Source organism: Lepus europaeus, chromosome 15 (assembly GCF_033115175.1).
Source record: "Lepus europaeus isolate LE1 chromosome 15, mLepTim1.pri, whole genome shotgun sequence".
Taxonomy (NCBI): domain Eukaryota; kingdom Metazoa; phylum Chordata; class Mammalia; order Lagomorpha; family Leporidae; genus Lepus; species Lepus europaeus.
The window spans coordinates 95,716,031-95,743,971 of record NC_084841.1 but is presented as its reverse complement, the minus strand read 5'-3'; the positions used below and the strand labels follow the sequence as shown (position 1 = coordinate 95,743,971).

The 27,941-nt window shown below is 50.5% G+C and overlaps 1 protein-coding gene across 2 annotated transcripts; it reads right to left on the bottom strand.

Moving 5' to 3' along the window:
- Positions 1-27,913, bottom strand: GCNT4 (glucosaminyl (N-acetyl) transferase 4). 2 transcript variants are annotated; one of them, XM_062212043.1, is made up of 2 exons: positions 27,902-27,913; positions 1-1,862 (listed from the first exon to the last, which is right to left on the bottom strand). In XM_062212043.1, exon 2 carries the CDS (start codon positions 1,859-1,861, stop codon positions 512-514), a length of 1,350 nt encoding a protein of 449 aa, XP_062068027.1. In that variant the 5' UTR covers position 1,862; positions 27,902-27,913; the 3' UTR covers positions 1-511. The 2 variants fall into 2 exon arrangements, with proteins under 2 accessions (XP_062068027.1, XP_062068026.1); XM_062212042.1 differs by lacking the exon at positions 27,902-27,913 and adding an exon at positions 4,840-4,979.
- Between the last annotated feature and the right edge of the window lie 28 nt (positions 27,914-27,941).

The window sequence follows — 27,941 nt, the reverse complement described above, 5'->3', positions numbered from 1 at the left end:
CTTTTCTGAGGCCACAGAGTCTCTCCTAACATTCAAATGGTCAGGAAAAATCGAGGAGACTTCATTACAAATGGAGTGAGGGTCACTGTACATAAACAGTGTTCTGACATGGTGGTTTAACTCCAGAAGCACTCTTAGTAGAACCCTGATGCTCACATGGAGAAGGTGCTGAGTGTTGAGGGCTAGCCACAGGCTCTTGATGGTGCTCAACTCACCACACAACCTGGTTTAACTCCCACGTGGTTTCTGAAAACCAGCCTTGCTTACAATCAGGGGCTCAATACTCACCTGAACACTGAGTGGCCAGTTAGGACCCCTGATTTAGCTCAGTGAGATTACAAGGGAGATGAGCACTAGAGAGTGCAACCAATGGCCACCCTATCAAGACCAGATCACCCCCTAAACACTTTCAAACCGAGAGGACCACACCCAGGCAGCCTGGCAGATGGCTGGGTGTACAAGCCCCCATGACTCCACTTATCGGACACCCTCCGACTTCCATCAGGTCTTACTACACAGATGTGACTGTGGGGTTTTCTGAAGACAAAGAGATCCACTCTCTCTGTTGTTCTTCCAGCTTTTCTGCCAAGCACTTAATCAAAACAGGGTCCACCTTAGAATCAAATTTATTAGCAAACCAATGTCCATCTTTTATAAGCCACCTTAATTCTGCAGCTCCATAAATACACACACTTCGAAGGTGAGTTCCAGTGCAACTGGGGTAGAAAACTCCTTCATAGTAATTCCACTTGACAAGGCGGGTCTTGCTTTGTAGGTCAGACACGTCCTGGGCTGACCTGGAAATCTCTCCAGGTACTCCTGGTACCCGAACTAAGGTCGCCCAAAAGTGCTCATCAGGCGAGTATGTGTCTCGAGACCAGGCAAAGAAGTCTGTAACGAGGGAGCTGTTGAAAACGTAATTCACAAATGCTTGGCTTAAAACAAAGTAGGCACTGCCGACAAATATCTCAATGTGGTGCGGGGGCGCCTGCTTCGAGACGTTTGTCCTCACTGGTAGTCTCACGCTGTCATGAGGCAGCTGCCTGAGCTCATGGTGATAAGTGAACCTCTCCGTTTTGCTGTTCGGGGGTCTGACCGTCTCTAACATATTTGCTCCATTGAGTTTCTTCAACTCTGACACTAACTCGAAATTTGACTTCAGGGGGAAATCTTGCCCACACAGATTGATAACGTATTTCCATTGAACTGAAGACTTGAGAAGGTCTGACAGGCAATTTAAGTCAGCTTGGAGTCTGGAAATGTGAGCATACTGCACGGCCTCTAATCTGGAAGCAATGAAGACATTGGAGAAGCACTTCGCTAAATTGTTCATGGCGACTTGGAAGGCGTTAGGTGACTTGAGGTCGTAATGGATACAGTAGACATTGTGCTGGGCATATATAGCATGGAGAAGTCTCTCAACCATGATTGCATCTTTGTGCACAACCAAGGAGTAGGCTATTGGGAAGCGTCGCTCCTCCCCTGACACGAGCTTCTGATGGTAGCTCCTCAGAGAGTGATAGATGTCACAGTCGCTCGTCATTGCGGCGACATCATCATCCTCCAGGTCGATAATGTGTCTCCTTCGGATTTCCAGGCTCTTGCCGACCTCCAGAGGCTCCTGTTCATAGATCGCTGAACAGTTAACTTCATAGCTGGCTGTGTCTTTAACATGGGTGTACCTGTTTCTTACGAAAGGCGAGGTACTGAGGGAGTACTCAACGATGTACAGGCCTTCTGGGGGGAAGAGAAGTCGCCCCACATTGAGCAACTTCACCAAGGAGAGCAGCCACAGGGTCAGAAACACGATGAAAACCTTATGCTGGAGAGGATATTTAAGACAACACCTGAGTGCCTTCATTCTGTAAGAGGACAAAGCAATGTCGATATTAATTAGGGACACTAAATATTAGGAGAAAATCAGCTCAATTTATCCAAAGGTTATTGGGTACCTACCACATGCGTGGGCCCAGGCAGAACGCTGGGCCCAAGGATAAGTAAAGTAAGATTTTGTCCCTTGAAATAATCTAGAAATAAAGAGGTAGAATGGTGGTATTCTGTTAACCCTGTTTTCAGAGATGTTGTTTACCAAGCAGAATGGAAGATAAACCCCTAAAATATAAACACAATCATCAGCTGGTATCTGTGGAGGACGGGTGCAGGACCCTGCTGAAGATGCCAAAGCCCAAAGATGTTGATGGCCCTAGAGAGAACACCACAATATTTACACCAAACCCACACACAGCTTCCTGTGTACTTTCAGTCCTCTCTGGATTACTTGTAACATCCAACACAATGCCCACACTTGCTTCACATGCATGGAGTCATCATAAACTTGGTGCAGGGCAAACTCAAGCTGTGCTTTTTGGAACTTTCTGGAAAAAAGTTTTCAAATACTTGCAATCCACAGTTGGTTGAATGTGCAGACATGGAAGCCATGGACATGAAGGGGCAGCTGCATGGTATCCGAAGAGGGACAGCTCCAGTTTGGGCAGAGGTGTGGAGAACTCCACGTCCTCAGAAGGCCCTCCCACATCCAAATGACCTGCCCAGGGCAGCACCTGTCCTGACTCCACTTTCTGTCTGGCTAGGCAGGAGCCCAGTGACCCCCATGTTCAGAAATGAGAGCAGCAGGAAATCGCTAGAGTAGACCCCAGAGACTAAAATGTGCTAATTACAAAAACCGGGTAAACTGCACATTTCTCTTAATTTGTTTCGTTGGTACCCATTTCTCCACAGGGATTAGCTTAGCTCCTAAAATGAAGAAGGCCTGCCTCGACGGGAGTAGGGGACTGTCCAGAGACTACGGTTTCGGGGCTCGTCTACAGCTTTGCAACCATCAGCAGGAACCTCAGCTTCGAGCCAAAGGGGATGGCGCCTGTGCAGTGTGCTTGGGAGGGGCAGGAAGCCGAGACCCCACTGACTGGGAGCCGGCAGCAGGGGGCCCCTCGGCACAGCTGCTGTGGGACCTGGCAGGGGTGATGGGCAGGAGCGGGCATATTTCTGCCAGTGTGGCTCTGAGGGGCATGACAGTTGGCCAGGTTTCAAGCTTGGGTCATGAGTGATGACCTCATCATTCACTCTGCCAGAGGACAGTGGAGAGGAGTTCAACTGCAGGGCGTCCCGATGGGGAGGACGGTGCTGAGACCTCGACGTGAGACCGAGACTCAGAGACTCAGAGAGCAAGAAGAGTGCAGGAGCAGGACAGGCTGGGATCAGGAGCCCAGGGCAGCTCCCTGAGGGGGGCACCCGTGCCCACGCTGGGCCGGGCTCTGCAGCGTAGTCCGTGGTCACTAAGGTGCTAGTAAAGAAGCCAGCACCCACAGGCAGAATTGGGTGCTTCGATCAATAAGTCAAAGATTACCCAAGCCCAGTGCATGGTAACCCAGCACAAGGAGGAGACAGCTTACATAAAGGCTACAACTAGAATGAGTCTTACCCACGGCAAACGAATGCTTTTTCTTTTCTTACCTTGTTGGCCCAAGGACTACCTAAATTACCCTCAGTTAATTTTTCCCTGGTGAAATGAAAATACCTGGTATTTCTAGAGGGTCATCAGTTCTCCCAGAGCTCTCCTGCCATTTGTGATTTAGCATTTAATGACCATCTGCACCCAGAAGGACACAGGCAGGCTCCCTTCCCATCATCCACTCCACCCAGGAGTGCCCTTTCTGACTTCAGCCTGGGGCCAAGAGTTTGAGCTAGGCAGGAGGCCATGGGAAGGGAGAGGTAGAGCTGGGAGAAGGCCCCTGGGACTGGCTCGGCACCCCCACTTGAAATTCCCAGACTGGGATGAGCGTCAATTTGGAAGGAAGAGGGCAGAGCCCAGGCCCTGGATTCTGGTCCAGCTTGTTCTGCCCCAGGCATCACTAAGGCAGAGCGAGGGTCTGCCTGGAAGCCAACTTTTGCACCCTTCTACAGCAGCAGCATAAACCCCTTCCCCTCTCACCAAGGCCAGAGTCCCATCACTGAGAAAACATCCGTTCGTCCAAGTGAGAAGGAAAAGAGGGGGTGGCACAATGACCTTTGGCCTGAGTGAGTCTCTGGCAAACCCGGAAGGGGCCGTGGCTTCTTCCCAGCCACCAAGGGACAGGAATTCCGAGAAGACCAGGGGTTGCCCTCCTGGGCTGTGCCCTCCCAGTGAGCTTGGCACAGCCACAGCTGCGGGGCTGGAGGCAGTCAGGGCAGGTGCAGCCACCACAGCCCAGGCCTGTGGAGGCCCCAGAGGCTGCAGGGCTGGGGCTGGGAAGGAGCTCCTAAGGCCTCATGCATGCAGGACTGAGGCTGGCGGCTCCGAGGACAGCAAGCTGGCCAGTGTCCTCTGCAAACACCCACCCTGCCGGCAGCGGGCGCTGCATGGCCAGGAGGGGCATCTCCCCTGCCCCGGAGCAGGCAGATGAGTCGCCCTGCTGTGGAGCTGACGGCCGCGTGAGAACCAGTTCCCACTGGAGACAACAGAACAGAAACGAACATGACAGCAAGGTCTGCAGCTGTCGCTGGGTGGAACTGGGGGAGCTCGGCACTGGAAGCAGGCCAGACTAACGCCATCCCACAGCGCCTGCCCAGCACGCACACAGTACACAGAACAGGGTGGAAGACGCTGGCAACAGATACTCGTCACTGATGACAAGATGCAGGTGTAGATAAAAACAAGCTAGAAAGGGCTCCACTGGGACTGCCCCCGGCCTTCACGGTAACTAATGTGCAACCATCACTTTGTTCCTTGGAGATAATGCAGTAAGGACATACAGATACCCTAGACCTCAGCCGCTTTCTACCAGCCCCTCGGATCGTACTGCTTGGAGCTTCCTTTCTTAAGTAAGACTTCTCTTCTCTCACCTTGTGTACAGTCTCGTAAATCATCACCGACACCAGGACATGAACCTGGACTCATCTCAGTTTTCCCGCAACATAATAAAGTCTGTAATGGTGGCCAGCACTGTGGCGTAGGGGGCTAAGCTGCCACTGGCAGCACTGGCATTCCATACGGGCACCGGTTCAAGTCCCAGCTGCTCCACATCCGATCCAGCTCCCTGCTAATGTACCTGGAAAAAAAGAGGAAGTTGGCCTGAATGCTTGGGACCCTGTATCCACAGGGGAAACCCAGAAGAAGCTCCTGGCTTAGGACCAAACTAGCTCTGGCTATTGTGGCCATTTGTGGGGTAAATCAGCAGATGGAAGATCTTTCTCTCTCTCCCTCCCTCTCTCCCTTCCTCCCTCCCTCCCTCTCTCAGTAACTCTGCCTTTCAAGTAAAATAAATAAAGTCTGTAATAATTCAGTGCAAGCCACTCCTCCATCTCTGAGGTCCCAACCAGGATGCTGAATGAAACATTTCCCCCAACCATTTCGTTTCCCCAAGTCTCCCAGGTGTCCTCAGAGCCACCAAGGAGGAGGCAGGAGCACTAAGGCAGGGCCCTCCCCATGTCCTCTCCTTTTTAATGTGTCTAACATTTATTTATTTGAAAGGCAGAGTGCCATATATATATGGGGGGGGGAGAGAGGGACAGAGAGGGAGGGAGAGGGAGAGAGGAAGGGAGAGGGAGAGAGGGAGAGACAGAGAGAGAGAGAGAGATCATCCATTCGCTGGTTCATTCCCCAAATGCCCACAACAACTGCAGCTGGGCCAGGCTGACACTAGGAGCTCCTACCCTGTCTTCTCAGGCCTTCAGAGGAGCTGGATTGGAAGTGTGGAGCAGCCAGGACCTGAGCCAGCACTGCGGTACAGGATGCGGCATCCCAAGCAGCGACTTACCTGCTGTGCCACACAGCCACGCTATCAGCCAACTCCTCGAGGTTTTAAAACCCAGGAACATCAAAGAAGCTGGGAAGAAAGGGGAGCAGGGAGAAGAGACGGGCTTGGCTTCCTGTGCGGGCTGAGAGCTGCATCTGCGCTCCTTCCCAGCGGCTCACACAGGGGCTGGGGCCGGGAGAGAGGCTCCAGGGGTCACAGAGCGGGACACAGAGCTGGTGCCTGGAGGGACATCAGGTAGCTGAGGCTTTAGCTAAACCTGCTCACCTCCCTGGGGCCAGTTTTCTGTCTCAGGAGATGGGAGGCCCCTTCCCTGCTGCTGGGAGCCTCGCTTGCGGGCCCCAATCCTGGACTTGTCCAGGACACCACACAGGACTTGCTGATTTTCATTAGAAGAAAAGAATCACCGAGCACCCTGTGCAATGCTAAGAAGCGCCTGTCCCGCACAATTCTGGCCAGAGCAGGCTACAGTAACACACAAGGAAGACAGGGGGTGCTGAGCAGAAGCAGAAGGCACGGGGCCGTGGGGCCAGCACTGGGTCTGGGCAGCAGCTTCAGCCAGGGAGGCAGGCACAGCACCCGGACCCCAGACAGGCTGCTCTGCCCATCTCTGCGTGCTACGTGAAGTCACGTGTGCCAAGTGCTGTAGCCCAGCCGGGACCACCACTGCCTCCTGAGTGCTGGCTGCGGCTTTCCCTTTACCCAACCCTCACCCCTCTCTTGGTCAAGCCACCCTCCCCCGGCACCTCTCAAAGATCCCGCCCAGATCCAGGTGTTTCGTCCTAGTTTTCAGTCTACCATCGTTTTAACCGAGTAGAATTCGTGCCTGAATGCCTCCACGGTAGCACCGCCACCTCCTCTTAACAAGCAAACAGCAAGCGAGGCCACCAAAACCCTGTCCCAGGTCACGGATCTGGACAACGCTGGGCTGGGACGGCAGCCCAGAGTCTCGCCTGTTGGAGACACGCTCTTTGTCCTCCGTGCCACACTGTCATGGGATACACATAAATGCCTCCCCATTCTCCACAGCAGTTCTAATCCTGGCCGGTGTCTCGTCTGTGCCAAGGCAGGACCCTCACACCAAGCCTGCAGTCCTGAGACTTCCCGCCCTGCTGAAGCAATCATTTACTCAAAGACACAGCCTGGAGGAGGCAGGGAGATGAGTCAGGGGGAGGTGGGGGAGGTGGGGGCAGGGGGGAACGAAGTGCTGAGTCAGTTCTCCAGCAGTGCCACTGATTAAAGGGGAGATGCAGCCTCGGCCCGAGAGCTCCCCTGTCACCAGCGACTTACCCACTTCTTTTCGTGTGACCCGCGACACAATTACTAATTACTCTGTAAAAGTTCCTGTGTGTAGAATACTCCCTCTGTGAGGTACCTTAAAGTTCTTTTTTTTTTGTTTTTTTTTTGTTTTTTTTTTTTTTACAGGCAGAGTGGACAGTAGAGGGAGACAGAGAGAGAAAGGTCTTCCTTTTTGCCGTTGGTTCACCCTCCAATGGCCGCCGCGGTAGGCGCGCTACGGCCGGCGCACCGCGCTGATCTGATGGCAGGAGCCAGGTGCTTCTCCTGGTCTCCCATGGGGTGCAGGGCCCAAGCACTTGGGCCATCCTCCACTGCATTCCCTGGCCACAGCAGAGAGCTGGCCTGGAAGAGGGGCAACCGGGACAGAATCCGGTGCCCCGACCGGGACTAGAACCTGGTGTGCCGGCGCCGCAAGGCGGAGGATTAGCCTACTGAGCCACGGCGCTGGCCATTACCTTAAAGTTCTTACACCTTAGCTTGAAAATGGGGAATGAAGGACTTACTGATTTAGAAAGGTCAAGATTTTTTTCTTTCCCAAATCTTACAAAGAATCATCATCACCTAAGAACACAGAGACAAGTGCACCAGAAGCAAAAACCAAATGAATCCTGATGTAGCTGCACAAGCCGAGTCCTTTCCCTACAGCAACCTGACTTCACTCAAGTCTCCACTCTCCCCTTGAGGACCTGCTGACCGCCAAGCCCAGGGCGAGCCCACAGGGAGGCAGCCCCCAGACGCCCATGGCACCCAGCAGTGGCACAAAGGCGCAGTGGGTTAAGCCACCGCTCGAAGGTACGCCTGTATCCTATATGGGTGCCGGTTTGAGTCTTGGCTGCACCAATCCAATTCCCTGCTAATGTGCCTGGGGAGGGGCTCTTGAGCCCCTGCCACCCATGTGAGAGACCGGGACAGAGTTCAGGACCTGTGGCTTCAGCCTGGCCCAGCCCCAGCTGCCGTGGCCATTCATGCAGCAGGTCAGCCGATGGAAGATCTCTCCCTCCCTCTGTCTCACTCTCTTTCAAATAAATAAGTAAATCTTTGAATAAGTAAACAACATCTAACAGGTAAACATACCTCTTTAAAGGGAAAAATTTAAATATTAGAATTTACTTTTCTAGGTCTTCTCCACCAAAGCATAACTGATTGACCCATAATTCCTGAAGAAGCCCCCGAGCAAATCCCCACACTGCAAAGCACCTTGAAAGGTGGTTACATCCCTCCCTAACATGCCCAGCCACCTCCTAACCCCTGCCCTCCATCCCTGAGGTGCCACAAACACATTGCCCTCACTCAGGCATCTGAACGCCTTCGCCAGGTGATCTGTGAACAACGGCACTTTGTCCCAGCCCTGGAGGCTGCGCGTCCAGGGTCAAGGTGCAGGCTCAGCACCCAGCACCTGGCACAGGCTGTGTCCTCACATCACGGAGGCAAGGCTGCCAGGGGAACAGCGTCCTCACCCTCAGAGCCTCCCAGGTCCCACTCACCAGGACTCTGCCCTCACGCCCACTTCTTAAGGCTATCACGTAGGCTATCTCGCTGCCCCAGATGAATTCTGGGGACACATGTAGACCACAGCAAGACGTGTTTATCTCATTGCCCCCACCCAGGGAGTGGACAGAGGAGGCCCATCACGATGGCATGCAGTCCAGCCTGGCTCCACTCCCCACGCCACTCAGGCTGCCTGTCTCAAAGCCAACAGACTCTTCCAGCTGCCAGAGTCACGGGCTACACCTGCTCTTTCCAGTGTTCCACGCTCAGTGCTGGTTCTTTCCACGTTATCTCACTCACTCTGCTCAGGTAACTATCATTATCCCCACTTTAGACTGAAAACAAAGTGAGTCACAGGAGAGAAGCAACCTACCTCAGGTCAACAGCTAGGATGGCGCAGGAGCAAGGAGCTTTGACTGCAGTCCCACTCACAGCCTTCGCTCTTAACCACGAATCAGACCAATCTCTTGACAGAGAACTCTGTCGGGTCCACACGGAAATGCATTTCAGATCCACCCACTTCTTTCTCGCCTGGGAACCAAGCCAGCATCCAGTGTTGCCTGGATATGAAATCACCTCTTCACCGGCCTCCCCTGCTTCTCTCTCTGTACTGTAGCCAAAATGATTTTTTAAACACTTAAATCAGAACACTCACCCTCCCTAGTCCCATTTCCTACACTCAGAACTCTTTCCTGGGACTTCACTTCACTTAGGCTAAAACCACAAACACTTCCCGTGGCCATAAGGGACTCCGCAATCCCCAAGCCTGGCTCCCTCCACAAGCTCATCTTTTTCTTCTGAAAAACCCCAGAATATGAGAGCCTCTTCCTTGCCACGGGGCCTCTGCCCACGCTGCTCCCACATTCAGACCACCTTTCCCTGGACCCTGGGCTGACGGAGTCCTCAAGTTTTAGGAGAAATTTCTTTTTCTCTGATCTTCCCTCATTCCCCCGCCCAAACTTGTTTTCTTCTGAGCCTACGCCATGAGCAGCAGCTTTGTTTACTTGTTTGTTATCTGTCCCTGGACTATAACATGAGGTCCTGAAAGACCAGTTCACTACTCTGTCCCCAGCACCAAGGACGCTGGAGATGACCCGTGTTCCAGTCTGGCTCTGCCATCAACATCTCCTCCAGGGACCCCGGCAGCTCACTTTATGTTGGGCAAGTCTTTACTTCTAACACCTTCAGTGGGATCATGATGTGTCTACACTGCAATGCTAATGTGAGGGCCCGGACGTAACCCAGGTGAACGAGCCAGGGCCAGGGCCAGGACTCCCACAGGAAGGACGGCTTCTTGGGAGGACCAGGAGTCTATATGCTCTAAGTTAGGTCTATCTTTCTAACACAGTGCATTTGTTATTCCCTTCATTCTGACATTCTAATTAATTGTTTCCCAATACTTTTTTTTTAAAGATTTATTTATTTGAAAGGCAGAGTTACAAAGAGAGACAGAGAAAGAGACTGTTAATCCCATGGCTCACTCCCACAAATGGCCACAATGGCCTGGGTTCAGCTGATTCAAAGCCAGGAGCCAGCAGCTTCTTCTGGGTTTCTCACGTGCGTGCAGGGGCCCAAGGCCTTGGCTGATCTGCTGCTGCTTTCCCTGGCCATTAGCAGGGAGCTGGATCGGTAGTGGAGCAGCCGGGAACTTTAACTGGCACCCACGTGGGATGCCGGTGTGGTAGGCAGCAGCTTTGCCTGCTACACCACAGCTTCAGCCTGGCTCTGCCCTGGCCATTGTGTCCGCTTGGGGAATGAACCAGCAGATGGAAGACCTCTCTCTCTCTCTAACTCTGACCTTCAAATAAATAAATCTTAAAAACAAAACAAAACAAAACAAAAAAAGACGCTGACGGGCACCTGCAGCCTGCTCCACACAGGGTTACGGTCAGCCAAGTGGCACCTGTGACTCTGTAGCAGAGACTCAGTTCTCCTTAGGGCCTTAGGGGCAGCTCCTGTGGGCACTGAAGAACTGTGGTGGCGACGCTTTCCCGCACTGCCCTCAAAGTCATCCCCCAGGACCACGCACTCCACAAAGCAGCACCAAGGGTGGTGCAGCAGCCAGCACACGCATGGCTGCCCATCAGAGCCCACCTCTGGGGCTCAGGTCACATGTCACACACAACCGCCTCAGCTCAGGAGCCAGGGCACGCCTGTCCAAAGGGCAGTGCTGAAGGCCCCGTGGAAGACGTCACAAGTGGCCGCTTCTCTCCAGGCTGTCTGCTTCGGGTCACAAGGCCACAGTCGCCACCTCCTTAAGGGAAGCACTGCTTTACCTGCAAGGCTGTGCACAGAACCCAGACGGAATGCCAGGCACTGTCTCCAGGCAGTCGTTCTTCCAGAGTAAGCGCACCTGGGCACGCCTGGGGGAAGCACGAGGTCCACGCCTGGGGGAAACACGAGGTCCACGCCTGGAGGAAACACGAGGTCCACGCCTGGGGGAAGCACGAGGTCCACGCCTGGGGGAAACACGAGGTCCACGCCTGGGGGAAACACGAGGTCCACGCCTGGGGGAAGCACGAGGTCCACGCCTGGAGGAAGCACGAGGTCCACGCCTGGGGGAAACACGAGGTCCACGCCTGGGGGAAACACGAGGTCCACGCCTGGAGGAAACACGAGGTCCACGCCTGGGGGAAGCACGAGGTCCACGCCTGGAGGAAACACGAGGTCCACGCCTGGGGGAAGCACGAGGTCCACGCCTGGAGGAAACACGAGGTCCACGCCTGGGGGAAGCACGAGGTCCACGCCTGGAGGAAGCACGAGGTCCACGCCTGGGGGAAACACGAGGTCCACGCCTGGGGGAAGCACGAGGTCCACGCCTGGAGGAAACACGAGGTCCACGCCTGGGGGAAGCACGAGGTCCACGCCTGGAGGAAACACGAGGTCCACGCCTGGGGGAAGCACGAGGTCCACGCCTGGAGGAAACACGAGGTCCACGCCTGGGGGAAGCACGAGGTCCACGCCTGGAGGAAACACGAGGTCCACGCCTGGGGGAAGCACGAGGTCCACGCCTGGAGGAAACACGAGGTCCACGCCTGGAGGAAGCACGAGGTCCACGCCTGGAGGAAACACGAGGTCCACGCCTGGAGGAAGCACGAGGTCCACGCCTGGAGGAAGCACGAGGTCCACGCCTGGAGGAAGCACGAGGTCCACGCCTGGGGGAAGCACGAGGTCCACGAGGCAACGTGGGGGACAGGCGGTCCCTCAGGTCAGAATCCCTGACCTCAGATCACATGAAACCTGGGTGCAGAACCCAGCCAGCTGCGGATTCCAGGCCGCAGGGCACACACTGCAGCCCACAGTGGGCGTGTGCACAGTGGCCTGAAGCCGCCCAGCTCCAAAGTCTTCAGCAACAAAGTCTGAGGAGCCACAAACAAGCACAGAATGAAAAGCTTTTAATTTGTATCAACTTGTGACCCTCACTCCTGGTGCAAAACAGAAAGAGTTTTTCTTTGCAGAAAATTAAAAAAAATAAGTAAGTAAGGGTGGATTTCAAAACTGCTCTGCCCACAGATTCCAGCTGGACGCGAGGAGCTTACAGGGTGTGAGGAGGGACGGCCAAGGGGCTGCTGGATCAGCACTGGCCTCTCAAGGCCCAGCGTCCTCACTCGGCCACACCCAGCACAGACGCTGTTTCCTGTTCTAAATTTACAATGTGGTTCAGAATACTTTGGCTTCTTCTATAAAATAGGAAATCTGAATTAAAAACATTTTTCTTTTTAAAATGCAGTTTGTTGTACTGGAAAGAAAGTAACTTTCCCCACCCCAGGGCTACATAGTGGGACTTTCCCCTCAAAATCTCTGCGAGTGTTTGTTTTGATACCACATAGCTAATTCCATATTTTTAAAAGATTTTATTTATTTATTTGAGAGGAGAGTTACAGACAGTGAGAGAGAGAGAGACAGAGAGGAAGGTCTTCCTTCCACTAGTTCACTCCCCAAATGCCTGCAATGACCAGAGCTGGACCAATCCGAAGCCAGGAGCTAGGAGCTTCTTCCAGGTCTCCCACACGGGTGCAAGGCCCAAGCACTTGGACCATCTTCTAGTCAGAGAGTTGGATCAGAAGAGGAGCAGCCGGGACTTGAACTGGTGCTCATATGGGATTCCGCTGCCACAGGCCAAGGATTAACCTACGGTGCCACATGCTAGCCCCAACTCATATTATATACTGGCCAGAATTCATTCCTCAAAGTCTCTGCAGCCAGCTTAATTGATTGCTACATAGGCATTTTATTTATTTTTATTTATTCATATGAGGGGGAGCAAGAGAGCTCCCGTTTGCTGGCTCAGTCCCTGAATGGTTGCAATAGCTAGGGCTGTGCCAGGCTGAAGCTGGGAGCCAGGAACTGAGCTCAGGTCTCACTGATGGGTGGCAGGGGCCCGAGGACTTGAGCCCAGTGCAGGAAGCTGGAGTCAGGAGCCGTGGTGTGGGAAGTGGGGGTCCTAATCCCCAGGCAAAACACCCCCCATGCAAAGTGCAAGGAGGACCTCCGCTGCTAAGGAGTGGCGGCAACACAAGGACAGAAGGTGCACAAATGCATGAACCAAGGGTGTCAAATCAGAAACCTTGAGCCCCAGCCACCTCTCCAGGAATGGACTGGACACCCTCAGGTTTTAATCATCAGGAAAGCCTGCTTGTTTATTCTCTGGCTTCTGCTCGTCACTGAAAATCCACCTGTGGCTGGATCTCATCACTTACCTGACATGTGCTTCTGGTCTAGAGTGAGTACTCTGGGGCCGGCGCTGTGGTGTAGCGGGTAAAGCCACCGCCTGCAATGCCAGCATCCCATAGGGGCGCTGGTTCAGGTCTCAGCTGCTCCACTTCTGATTCAGCTCTCTGCTAGGGCCTGGGAAAGCAGTGGAAGATAACCCAAGTGCTTGGGCCCCTGCACTCATGTGGGAGACCAGAGAAGCTCCTGGCTCCTGGCTTTTGATTGGCACAGCTCTGGCTGATGTGGCCAGTTGGGAAGTGAACCAGTGGATGGAAGACCTCTCTCTTTCTGCTTCTCCTCTCTCTGTGTGACTCTGACATTCATATAAATAAATAAACCTTTAAAAATGAATAAATAAAGTGAGCATGCTGTCCTGAGGTCTATGTGCAGCAACACTAAACTCAGAAATTCAATATTAAGTTAAATGCTGCAGGAAAAATCTACAATTGGAAAATCCTGCCGAAACAGGAATCTCAACAGCAGAGACTCTGTGTCCCCAAAAGTCAAGCCTAGAAGAGACTCCTGGATGGTGACAGCTGGCATCTCCTACAGGGACGCATTCTAGCAAGGGCTCTGCCAGGTGGCAGGACTCAGCACATAGGCAGGGGGATGAGGAAGCAGGAAGATCATTCAGCTCACTGAATATCCGAGCAAACGTGTTTGCCAACTGTATACAGAACAATCTGAGAAAATGCATATACCAACTGTATACCAAACAATCTAAGCAAACATATACCAACTGTATACACAACAATCAGAGCAAACTGTATGCCAATTATATACAGAACAATCTGAGCAAACGTGTGTACCACTTTATACCAAACAATCTAAGCAAATGTGTGCACCAACTGTATACCAAACAATCTAAGCAAACATATACCAACTGTATACACAACAATCAGAGCAAACTGTATGCCAATTATATACAGAACAATCTGAGCAAACGTGTGTACCACTTTATACCAAACAATCTAAGCAAATGTGTGCACCAACTGTATACCAAACAATCTAAGCAAACATATACCAACTGTATACACAACAATCAGAGCAAACTGTATGCCAATTATATACAGAACAATCTGAGCAAACGTGTGTACCACTTTATACCAAACAATCTAAGCAAATGTGTGCACCAACTGTATACCAAACAATCTAAGCAAACATATACCAACTGTATACACAACAATCAGAGCAAACTGTATGCCAATTATATACAGAACAATCTGAGCAAACGTGTGTACCACTTTATACCAAACAATCTAAGCAAATGTGTGCACCAACTGTATACCAAACAATCTAAGCAAACATATACCAACTGTATACAAAACAATCTGGGCAAACATGTAAACCAACTGTATACCAAATAATCTGAGCAAACATGTAAACCAACTGTATACCAAACAATCTGAGCAAATGTGTATACTGTGTACCAATCAGAGCAAACTTGTGTATCAACTGTATAGAAAGCAATCTAAGTGAACATATACACCAAATGTATACCAATCTGAGCAAATGTGTATTCCAACTGTGTACAAAACAATCAAACCAAATGTGTATGCCAATTGTATACAAAACAACCCGGGCAAACATACATACCAACTATTTATAAAACAATCTGAGCAAACAAATACACCAACTGTATACCAAACAATCTGAATGAATGGGTATACCAACTATATAGAAAATAATCTGGGAGATTCCACGATGGCTGAACAGGAAAAGACATACTGCTTGGGAGAGGAGAAAAAGCAGAGGAACTGCATTTCCAGGGGAGAGTTGGAGAGAAATCTTTGGTGGAAATTCTACAGAAGGAAGAGGGACGCCGTGGATCAGCGTGGAAGGTGCTGACACGCAGCAATGAGCGTGAATACCACACACGAGCCCCGCAGCCGAGAGCTGGAGGAGATGGCCGCTTTGGAGAGTGAGATGAGAGCAGACTGAGGCAGTGTGTGCCACTGGTGATACAGCTGGAGGGACAGCCCTGCAGACCACACTGTCTCTGCACCTGGCCTGGAGTCCCAAGGGGGACAGGGTACCTGCTTAACACAGTACCAGAGTACCCAGGGACAGGGTACCTGCTTAACCCAGCAAAAGAAAAGCACATTTCTTTCTCCCCATACCCCAAAAGGCTGGCTGGCAACTGGCAGGGAGAAGGTGCCATTTTGACACCAACAGCTGCAGCAGGTCTTGAATGTACCTATGATCAGGGGATATGACCAGAGGGAAAAACCCACATTCCTGCCGGCACCATGGCTCACTAGGCTAATCCTCTGCCTGAAGCACTGGCACACCAGTTTCTAGTCCCGGTTGGGGTGCTGGATTCTGTCCTGGTAACTCCTCTTCCAGTCCAGCTCTCTGCTGTGGCCTGGGAGTGCAGTGGAGGATGGCCCAGGTACTTGGGCCCCTGCACCCCATGGGAGACCAGGAGGAAGTACCCGGCTTCTGGCTTCAGATTGGTGCAGCATGCGAGCTGTAGTGGTCATTTTAGGGGGTGAACCAACAGAAAGGAAGAACTTTCTCTCTGTCTCTCTCTCTCTCACTGTCTAACTCTGCCTGTCAAAAAAAAAAAAAACCCACATTCCCCACTGACTTTGAGTCTGGCTGGGACAGTGACGGGGGATGGGCACCCAAACAGGACCGTGGGGGCCCCCAGCCTCTCACCTATCACAGGCTCCAGGCTCCAACTGCCAAGGTGGAGCTCCACAGGCGGCTGGCTCTGGGAACATCTCTGCCTCTCCGTGGGTGGGACAGGCTACCAGGGTGGGGGGATCCTCTGCACCCCATGACTGCGGGAGCCTTGTGTGCTCAGACTGTGGGGAATCTGTGACTGCAGGGCAGCGCACAGTGTGGCTGGGTCTCGGGGCGGTCACTGTCAGTGGCTCTACACGCTCAGAGCACCCAGACTGCCTGGGCTGGGTCGCTGCAGAGAGATCCGTGCTCACACCGAGGAGCACACAGACCCTCTGTGCAGGTCAGGCTGCAGCACGGGTGAGTGTTGTGCCCACTGTGGGCTAACCCCGGGGAATGACCACCTGGGAGGAGAGGAGAGCAGGGGAGGTGTGACCACGCCAGCACAGCTGATCCAAACCTCCCACTGCAGACAGTAAACATCCACCACGCCCAACTCAGGTGTCACCCTGGACACTTGCCCCCCCCCCCTGAGCAGCAACCACAGCCCCCTGGCCACACCCTGCACACACCTGGGGTTTTCAGTGAAAGAGCAGGTGCCGCACTAAGCCACAGAGGCAGAGCTCAAAGACAAAATCCACCAGAGAAAACGCCTAAGAGTAAATGCAGATTCAAGAAATAAGAAAAAGAAGACAACATGAAGCTCCCAAGGAATGCAAGACACTTAAATATTAGAACGTAAAGATAGAGATTGATGAAATGCCTCAAGTGTAATTCAAAAGCATAATCATAGGATTAGACAGCAGCAAATCAACAAATTAAAGAAATCCATACATGACATGAATGAAAAATTTTCCCATGAAATTGAGTTTAAAATGAAATACTAGAAAAGAAGATTTCAATAGATCAAATAACAAATGTGGTAGAAAGGCTTAACAACAGACTGGGTGAGGCAGAAAAAAAAGAATACTGAAGCTAGAAGACAAATCTGTGGAAAATTTTCAGTCAGACCAAAAAAAAAAAAAAGAAGAAGAAGAAATTGGAAAAATTGAAAACAGTGTTGGAGATTTATAGGATACTACAAATGACCCAACATGCAGGTCATAGGAGTTCCTGAAAGGATGGAAAGAGAGAAAGGATTACAGGGCCTTTTTAGTGAAATAATTACAGAAAACTTCCCGAATTTGGAGGAAAAAAGGGATGTCCAAATATAGGAAACATGCAGAACTCCTAACAGATATGACCAGAGAAGATCTTCACCACAACGCACTGTCATTAAACTGTCGGCAGTAAAGCATAAGGAAAAGATTCTAAAATGTGCACAGAGAAATGCCAGCTTACTTTCAGAGGATCCCCAACTAGACTCTCAGCTGATTTCTCATCAGAAACCCTTTGGGCTAGAAAAGAATGGAGACACATAGTCCAAAGCTTAAAAGAAAAAAAAAAGTCAATCCAGAATACTGTACCCTTCAAAGCCCTCATTTATGAATGGAGGTGAAGTAAAGACCTTCTATAACAAACAGAAATTGAAAGAATTTGACAACACTCATTCAGCCTCACAAAAGATTCTTAAGAATGTGCTACATACAGAAACACAGAATGATGGTCATCATTATGAAACCATGTGAAGGCAGAAAATCTCCCAGTAAAATTACAAAGGAAATCCAAGGCAAACCAGGCAAACAATAGGAATATTTATGGAAAAATGGCAGGACCAAATCATTACTTATTAATAGTAGCCTTGAATGTAAATGGCCTAAATTCTCCAATTAAAAGACACAGACTGGCTGAATGGATAACAAAAAAAAGACTCATCTATTTGCGGCCTATAAGAAGCACACTTCACCAGCAGAAACGAAATACATGCAGACTGAAAGCGAAAGGATGGAAAAAGATAGTCCACGCTAACAGAAACCAAACAGAGCTGGTGTTTCCATCAGACAAAATAGACTTTAACAGAAAAATTGTCAAAAGATTCAAAGAAGGTCACTATGTGATGATTAAGGGATCGATTCAACAGGAATATGTGATTATAATAAATGTATATGTGCCAATGCCAGGGCACCTCACTATTTAAAACTAATGTTAATGGATCTAAAGAGAGACATGGACTCCAATACAATAGTAATGGGAGACTTCAATACCCCACTTCATCAATGGACAGATCAACCAGACAGAAAATCAGCAAGGAAACAAGAGCTAACCGACTCTATGAACCACATGGACTTATCAGATATCTATAGAACTTTTCATCTCACATTTGCAGAATACACATTCTTCTCATCAGTGCATGGAACTTTCTCTAGGCCATAAAACAAGTCTCAGCAAATTCCAAAAAGTCAAAATCAGACCATTCATCTTTTCTGACCACAAGGGAATGAAGCTGGAAACCAACAAGTCAACAATCTCTAGAACATATGGACACACCTGGAGAATGAACAACACGCTCCTGAATGAACAGTGAGACACAGAAGAAATCAAAAGGGAAATGAAAAAAAATCTCTGGAAATAAATGAAGATGACAATACAACATACCAAACTTATGGGATACAGCAAAAGCAGTATTAATGGGGACGTTTCTAGCAATTGGTGCCTACATTAAGAAATTGGAAAGGTACCAAATAAATGAGCTATCAACACATCTTAAAGACTTAGAAAAACAATAACAAATCAAACCCAAAATTAGTAGGAAGAAATAAATAATTAAAATTAGAGAAGAAATAAACAAAATTGAAACCAAAAATGAATACAAAAGATCAGTGAAATGAAGAGCTGGTTTTTTTTTTGGAAAAAAATCAACAAAATTGATAGGCCACTGGTCCAGCTAACTAAAAGAAAAGGAGGGAGAAGACTCAAATTAATGTAATCAGAGATGAAAAAGGAGATGTAACTAAGGAGAAAACAGATATAAAATGAATCATCAGGAATTACTACAAACAGTTGTATTCCAGTAACTGGATGATCTAGAACAAATGGATAGATTCCTGAACACATACAATTTACCAAAATTGAGTCATGAAGACACAGAAAATCTAAAAAGACCAATAACCAAGACAAAGATTGGCTCAAGTAATACAGACTCTCCCTACAAAGAAAAACGCCCAGGACCAGAGGGCTTCACTGCTGAATTCTACCAGACATTTAAAGAACAACTAATTCCAATCCTTCTCAAGCTATTCAAAACAATTTAAAGGGAGAGAATCCTCCAAAACTCCGCTATGAAGCCAGCATCATCCTAATTCCTAAATCAGAAAAAGGTACAACAGAGAAAGAGAACTATAGACCAATATCCCTGATGAACATAGATGGAAAAATCCTCAACAAAATACTAGCTAATTGAATCAAACAACATCAAAACTCACTTGGTTCCAGTGGGATTTACCCCTGGTTGAACCATGCAGGAATGGTTCAACATATGAAAATCAATAAATATGACACATCACATTAACAAACCAAAGAATACAAACCATATGATTATCTCAATAGATGCAGAGAAAGCATTTGATAAACATCTTTTCATGATAAAAACCTTAAACAAACTGGGTATAGAAGGAACATTCCTCAATCCAATCAAGGCAATTTATGACAAACCCACAGCCAGCATCAATTTGAATGGAGAAAAGTTGGAAGTATTCCCACCAAGGTCTGGAAGCAGACAATGATGTGCATTCTCATCACTGCTATTCAATATGGTTCTGAAAGTTTTGGTCAGAGCCATTAGGCAAGAAAAAGGAACAAAAGGATATAAATGGGAAGGAGAGATACAAATATCAACACAAAATGGATCAAGGAGCTAAATCTACAACAGCACCGAATTACTAGAGAAGAACGTTGGGGAAACTCCACAAGACAGTGGCTAGGACAATCCTTGGAAAAGGTCTCAGAAGCACAGGCAATCAAAGCCAAAATGGACAAATGGAATTACATGAAGCTTAGAGGCTTCGGGAGGCAAAGGAAACACTCAACAAAGTGGGATAAAGAGTGGAATACTACTCAGCTGCAAAAAGAAAAAAAAATCCTGTCTTTTGCAACAAAATGGATGCAACTTAGTGAAAAGAGCCAGTCCCAAAAAGACAAATCCCATGTTTTGCCTGATCTGTGGCAACCAACAGAGTACCAAAAACTGTAATGTAATGGAGTGAAATAGACACTTTGCGATTCAGTGATTGTTTACAGCCCTGTCTCTACTGTTGAGGAACAGTATTTTTTTCTTCTTGGTATTTGTTGAACTCTTTACGTAGTGTAGGGTTAATCTTACGAGTATAAAGCAAACAAAGTAGATCACTGTAAAAATTAAGAGAGGAATAAGCGAGGAAGGAGGAGGAAGGGTGGGAACTTGGATGGTGAGCATCACCATGTTCTTAAATCTGCATATGTTAAATACATGAAATTTGTTTATCTTAAAAAATTAAAACAAATGAATAAAAAAGAAATGAAGGAAAATATGCATGGAAACAGAATGTGAATCAGAAAATATGATTTATTTCATGTGTATATGTATGTATATGTGAAGAGAGGGAGACAGAGAGGAAGAGAGAAAGAGAATATTATATACAGGTATCCATATGGGACAAATAAAATCTCTGTAAATATACACATACACACTCTTGAAGAGGCAACTTTAACAGTAAAGCTGGATCCAACAAATTAGCTGGATTTCTTTAGTTTATTTTATAGATTTAAAAATTATTCACAAATCTTTCACGTGTCTTTTGTTTTATAGTACATCCACTGATCAACTATGTGAAATGTCTACTCTAAATATTATGTAATTATCACAGATTTTATTTTCTGTGCAAAATAATTACATTATTCTTACCACAACAAACATGCTGAATTCTAACTGTATATAAAGCATTTTGCTAAACACCAAAGAAAAAGAAAGGCACTAGTCATTATAGAAACAAAATATTATTTTAAGTGGTTTATTCTATTATGTGGACACTGGTGTATTTAGAAATTTGCTTTTAAAATAGAATAGTCACAAAAAAAAGAAAAATTTGAGCAAACATGAATACCAACTATATGCAAGTCAGAATCAGTGTGTACAACTGTATTCCAAACAATCCAAGAAAACATGTATGCCATCTGTATACAAAGCAATCTGAGCAAATGTATACACCAACTATACACAAAACAATCTGAGTAGACATGGATGCCAGCTTCACGAGCAACAATCTGAGTGAATGTGTACACCAACCATACACAAAGCAACCGGAACAAACACACACACTAACTACGTGAATCCACACTCTTGGACTGTGATACTGCACCGCACAGTCTGGTGCAAAACAAGCAGGCAGCTGAAATCCAGAAACAAACATCAGTCGCCTTCCCACCTCTGCCCTCCAGGTCTCCTTGACTGAGGGAACCCCTGATCACTGGTGGAGAAATGTATCTATGGTTTTTAATTTTTTTTTTTTTGACAGGCAGAGTGGACAGTGAGAGAGAGAGAGAGACAGAGAGAAAGGTCTTCCTTTGCCGTTGGTTCACCCTCCAATGGCTGCTGCGGCCAGCACGCTGCAGCTGGCACACCGTGCTGATCCAAAGGCAGGAGCCAGGTGTTTCTCCTGGTCTCCCATGGGGTGCAGGGCCCAAGCACCTGGGCCATCCTCCACTGCACTCCCGGGCCACAGCAGAGAGCTGGCCTGGAAGAGGGGCAACCGGGACAGAATCTGGCACCCCAACGGGACTAGAACCCAGTGTGCTGGTGCCGCAAGGCAGAGGATTAGCCTGTTGAGCCACGGCGCCAGCCCTATGATTTTTAATTTTTAAATTAAAAAAAAAACTTATTCATTGCGAGACAGAGAGGGCTCCCATCTACTGGTTTACTTACGCACCAGATGCTCTTAACATTCATGGCTGGGGCCAAAGGCAGGAACTGGGAATTCCACCCAGGGGTCTCCTGTGGGTGACACACTCTTCTACATGAGCCATCGCTGCTGTCTCCCGAGACTGCCCTGCCAGGCAGCTGGAGTGAGGAACCAGAGCTGGGCACTGAACCGGGCGTTCCAGTGTGAGATGTGGGAACTGAACCAGATTAACCACTAGGCCAAGCAGCCTGCTTTTTAAGACGCTTTTCTCTACGTCCATCATGAATGATGGATCAGGCAATGCTGCTCAGTGACACACAACGTGAGAGGTCAGGGACGGTCTTCAAAGGCACTCAGCTTCCAGGTGTGCGGAATGCCGCTTTGTTCCACTCCTCCACCCCAAAAGCAGCATGAGGGCGAGAGCTGCAGCAGCCACCTTGGGCCCAGGAGGAACCGACCCAGACAGCGTTGGAGACTTCAACCCCAGACCCCCTAGCCACTGATCAACAGCATCAAACACTCCCAGGTTTTGTTATGCAAGAAAAATAAGCCTTTCCATGTTTTAACAACTTGTACTTTGAAAAGGGTAACCCTTAACACACACGGCCAAGAACAAAACTAAATTTAAACCAGACTGAGATGTCTAACCTATACAAACTGTACAATCCTATATACAGCCAAGTGCAAAAACACAAGTCTCAGATACACTGAGCATCACATCCATCTGTACGCAGGCAGACGGAGGTTCTAGGCGGACTTCTGAAGGAACACAGATGCCATGACGTACCAAACTCACTCTGGCGTTGGCAAAAGCCAGGCCTCTGCTTACCATGTCTCAGTTAAGCACCACTCAGTTCCTGGTGGACCTCTGGGCAGGAGGCAGGGGTAGGCTTGGTCTCCGAAGGTCAGCTGGTAGATTGGCTGCCTTCTTGGGAGCCCGTGACATTGTGACCCAACACGGGACCCAAGAGTGACCCAAGAGGGCCAGTTTTCCAGAAAGACATGTTAGCACTGTGCAGGCACCGACCAGATGTGTTGCATCTCCCTGAGCCTCACTGAGTACCCACTCTGCCCTCCCCTTCCTGCTTGGCCCCGTCCCCTCCCTGCCTCTCCACCTGACCTCCTTGGTGTGCAGCACCTACATAGGGAATTCACAGTCCATGGCTCTGCAAGCAGATCCTACATCCACCACTAACAAGGTGCCTTGGCTCTGGTTGGTCTCTGCCTCCTTGTCTGTGCAAAGGGCAGGGGCTCCGACCGCGCAGTTACTGGGATGACGGTGTGCATTCACGCCCAGGGAAAAGGGGCAAGTGCGTGGAGGGATGACGGTCGGGGTCACGGATCAGGCGCTGCTGTTCAAACAGGGACTGCTTCAGAAAACCTCAGGGTGCCATGGGGACGCCAGAGGGGGTCACGCGGGACCACTGTCCTGTTTTCACATTGGTCTGCAGGCTCCAAGTGTTTCAAAATTAAAAGGGCTTTTTAGAAAAGGGAGTCATGGGGACAACAGGGAGTATGTGGGGTTAAGACCCTTCAGTGCCCAGCCCCCAGTGTTTTCAGCGGCACTGTCTTCAACGTCTTTTCTGGTCTAGTGTCACTGCTGCTATAGGTCTACACTTGCCAAGTATTACTTGCTTCAAGTCTTTGTTGCAACCACCATTCTACATTCCGTTTTTCTGAACTGTTGCTTTTTTTTTTTTTTTTTTTTTTAAAGAATGATGTATTTGAAAGGCAGTGGGGTGGGGAGGGGGTCTTCCATCTACTGGTTCACTCCTCCAATGGCCTAAACAACTAGGGCTGGGCCACGCTGAAGCCAGGAGCCAGGAGCTTCCTATGGGCCTCCCACATGGGTGCAGGCTCCCGAGCACTTGGGTCACCTGCTGCTGCTTTTCCCAGGCCCTTATCAAGGAGCTGGTGGGAAGTGGAGCAGCCAGGTCTCCAACCAGAGCCCACATGGGATTCTGGCATGACAGACAGCAGCGTTACATGCTATGCAGCAATGCCAGCCCCCTTCCTGCTATTTCTTAAAAGCAGGAGATGAATTATGCCAGGAAATATGAGAGTATCACCCTCACTGTCTAGGCCTGGAGCCACAGTCCTTCCCAGATGTCTGTGCAAGTTTTCACAACCCCCTGTCCCCCTGGTCACTTCCCCACCCAGCCAACCTGGCCTTGTCACATTTTCCTAATCTACCACTCTGTCTAGTTCAATGTGCACTGGTCAGCCCATGGGCATCACCAGGCCTGCCCCTCCTTGCGAGGCCCTCTGTCACACGCAGCTTGGAGCAAACAGACCTGCACTCTTTCCTGCTGTTCTTCCTATGTTAGCTCTCTTCTCAGGCCCAGCTGGGTAAAGGGGAGACCTGCCCCCACCCCAGGGAGATGCCCCTGGGGTTACACAGACCTCTACCGGCAGCAGGCACTGCCCCCGCCCTGCGGGCCATGGGGAGGAGAACACCAGGAGGTTTGATAGCATCGCAGAGGAGGGAAGCTCACGTGCATTTCACTGAGATTCTGAAGTCTGATTTCAGACTGGAATTTCCATGCAGGGGAGGGGTAAGGAGAGGGCTTGGTTAGCCCTGTAGAAAGGTCACAGCTTAAAAGTCTGCCGTTCCAGGCCCTTTTTCATGCTCTAGAAACCAAAGCCAAAAGCATTTTTGCCATAAACTCATTCCGCTTTTTGCCTTTCAAAGCTTTTTTTAAGTGCAATTACATTTCTAATCATACTCCCTTAAGAGTCATGTACATGGGAGACCTGGATGGAGTTCCAGGCTCCTGGCTTGAATCTGGTCAAACTCAGCTGTTGCAGGCATTTGGGGAGTGAATCAGCAGAAGGAAGATCTCTCTGTCTCCCTCTCCTTCTCTCATTGTTTTTGTCTCTCTAGCTCCACCTTTCAAGTATATGAAACCTAAGTAAATGTTTTAAAATATGATGCAACCTGAGTCTCCTGGCTAAAGACTTGAGTACTGCAATCTGGGGGAGAGAAATTTCAAGGTACAATTTTTGCTTCTGTTAGTTTGAAACTTATGAATTTATCTTAACCTTATGAATAAGCTGAAACTTACCCTTGTATTACCTGCAAAAAAAAAAAAAAAGAAAAGAAAAGAAAAGAAAAGAAAGAAAGAAAGAAAGAGAAAAGAAAAGAAAAACTATGACAAACCCCCAAGCTGGCGGCTTGAATAGCACAGGGAGAGGAAAACCATGCTGGGCACAGCTGCAGGCCCCAGTCCCATGAACAGAGCCTGGGGAGTGGGCTTCAAGATGGAGTAACGCAAAGGCTGGGACTCCTCGGACGCCAGTCCGTCAAGGACGGCAGAGGATGCTCAGTTTTGGGGGCTCGCTAGCTGCGAGGACGGCCCCTCATGAAGGTGTTCATGTTGTTCATTCTTTGGCCAGGACGTCAATAGCCAATGGGCAGAGGACACAGAGGTGAGTCTCACTGGCTGGGGAAGATTTCTGCCCAACCTGGACAGAGCTGGTCAGAGCAAGGTGAAACTAAAGAGAGACAAACACAAGCACAAGAATCGACTGCACTGGTGCCACACGGAGAAATGCGGGTGGACAGGAGCATCCACGGGGAAGTGTCTGGCAGGCTGCATTTGTTCGGAATGTGATTCCCAAAAGAAAAAAGTATAGGGCAGAATAAGCAAACCAAACACAAAACCAGCATAATCCTGGACAGCATATTCGTCCGCACGACGCCGAGACTGGGAGCAGGCTCAGCAGCAGGGTCCACCCTTCAGACTCCAGCACCAAGGCAGGGCCCACTCGACCCTGCTCTGCTGTCCTGAGAAGACACCCTGAAGAGTGGTTTTACGCCTGGGTTCACCCTCAACCAGGACAGAAGCTGACACAAGTTTTGCAGTACAACAGGAAGCCAGCAAGCACCAGAACAAAACAGCACAATTCACCAGAGGAGTGCAGGTGACTCCACCAGAGTGCCAGGCTCAGTCCACAGAGCTGGGCGGTCCTGGAACCCGCCCTCCAGCTGGGACCCAGAGAAGCCCTCAGAAACCGGCACTGGCCTGCTTCCCGGTGAGCCCACTGCTCTTTGTAGCACCGGCCTGCTTCTCAGTGAGTCCAAGCCATGGAGAACCTGGTGGCCCTAAAGCCTCACAGGTTGTGTTTCGTGTGAGCTCTCTCTGGAATTTCCCGTGGCTCAGCAGGGACTCTGCTCTCTGACCCTCGCAGCTTCTGGGTCGGCTCCACACAGCAGCCGCCTCTGTCCACTTCTGCCTCATTCTCTGGCCGTGTACTGAGAGGCTTTTCCCTTGGTCTCCTTCCACGTTTCCTGTGCAGATCACAAAGATGACGCAGGAGGATGTGGTCTGCCTTTATCAAATATTATCTGGCTTCTCACACTGAAAATAGCAAACGCTGCATCCACTCCTGTCCCTCATACCCCACACTGAGCCTGCCACGCCCACGGGCCTACTGGGACTGCAACAAATTTCACTTTCCTAAAGACCTGAAGCTCCCACTAGGAAAATTACTGGCATATGGGAATGCATATAAAATGACATGCAAAGCAATGCAAATTAATTTTTAAAAACCACACATCTAAACTGCTGGGTAAAGTTTCGAGGTTGATCTTATCTGCTTTGCTGCACTACACTCCTGCGGCCAGGGACCCTTTCATTACAGAACCCAGCACCCAGCACCCAGCACCCAGCACCCAGCACTGGTGGCTTTGGCAGGTGACAGGAGCTCCCACTGGGAGTCAATGGGATCCTGATCTTACTTTAAAAAAAAATTATTTACTTGAAAGGCAAAGCAGGGTTTGGAGGGACAGAGAGAGAGAGAGAGAGGTCTTCCATCTACTGGTTCGCTCCTCAAATGGCCCAGGCCCAAGTTAGGACACAGAAACTCCACCTGGGGCCCAAGCGCAGGATCTTCTGCCGGCTTCCCGTGCCATCAGCAGGGAGCTGGACCGAGCAGCAGCCGGGACTCCGACATATTCTGCTCACATCATGGGTGGTGGCTCAACCCCCTGGGCCACAAAGCCACCCACACTGCAGGCTGCACCCTCCCACCCCAGCCCCCGCCCCTCCCGCTCACCTCTGCTGGGGCGCGAGTGCTCCCAGCCTGGGCTGCGCCCCTCTCAGCCCTGCCACCTCCTGGGGTGCAGGGCCACCTTCACCTGCGCCGCTGCGGCGCGGAGGAAAGCCTCCTGCCGAGTCAGTCGGACTCCTCCTGAGCGGGGTTGTGTCCCCAGCACCCTCTGCTCGAAAGGGCGAGGGCAGGACCAGCACCTCCGCGTCTGGGCTCCTCCCTGTCCCAGAAGGCCCAGGGGGTCAGAGCACTCGGAGCCACCAGGGGCCGCTCCCTCCGACCTGCTGTCCCTACGTCCCAGCGCAGGAGTGACACTTTAAAAACTGCCAGCAATTCCACTGCACCCTGGAGATACCACGACCCCCGCCACCCTTCGCCCCTAGCGAGAAGTGAACCCGACAACATCAGAATCGTCCCCTTCGCACTTAGAGCCGGGTCCTGGGCGCCCCCAGCAGCTCCCCGCCACGGCGGCTCACTGTCCAGGACCCTACGGGGTCGGGGCAGGTGTGGAGCAAGGGGACTCCTCGCCACCGACCAAGGGACCACGGGGGCTCCTGAACCACCGCACCACCACACCCTCGGCCACCGAGCTCGATCTGGGTCTGGGGGACCAAGGGCTCACGACGCAGTACCAGGACAACGCACTGCCCAGCCCCTGCCTCTGAGAGCTTTGCTGTTACCAAAGCGGTGCCCGCCAGCCCCGCGCCGTCCGCCCACGGGCGGCTGCCGGCTCCACGGCACGAAACTCGGCCTTAAAAGGCGGGGGCGTCCAGCCCTGGACTTTAAAAGCGGACGCCAAAGCCCCGCGCTCCGTGCTCCTCCGAGCCGCCGCCAGACCCCCGAGGGCCAGGGCAGCGGGACCCCCCGCCTGTCGCCAAGGGTGCGTCCTGGAGCCGCACTCCGGGAAGGGTCCTGGGCAGCCGGAGCAGGCGCCGCCCACCCTGGCGCAGCCTCTGGTCAAGAAGTCCGCTCGGCACACGCAGGGTGCCCGCCCACCGCCGGTGCCCGCCAGCTCCCGGTAAGCGCTGGCGCCCGCTGACCCCTCAAAAGGGACGTGGCCCCGAAGTTCCCGCGGCGGGAAAGTGAAAGTCGCCAGGAGCGGGAGGGGCGTCCCGGCCGCCCCACGCGGGGACCCACCCGGCCCGGCCAGCGACTCACGAGAGGGCGAGGAGCCCCAGCGCCAGTCCCGCGGCCGCGG

What these genes read in the sequence shown, in the direction of transcription:
- GCNT4 (XM_062212043.1), bottom strand. Translation starts at nt 1,861, where the DNA reads ATGAAGGCACTCAGGTGTTGTCTTAAATATCCTCTCCAGCATAAGGTT.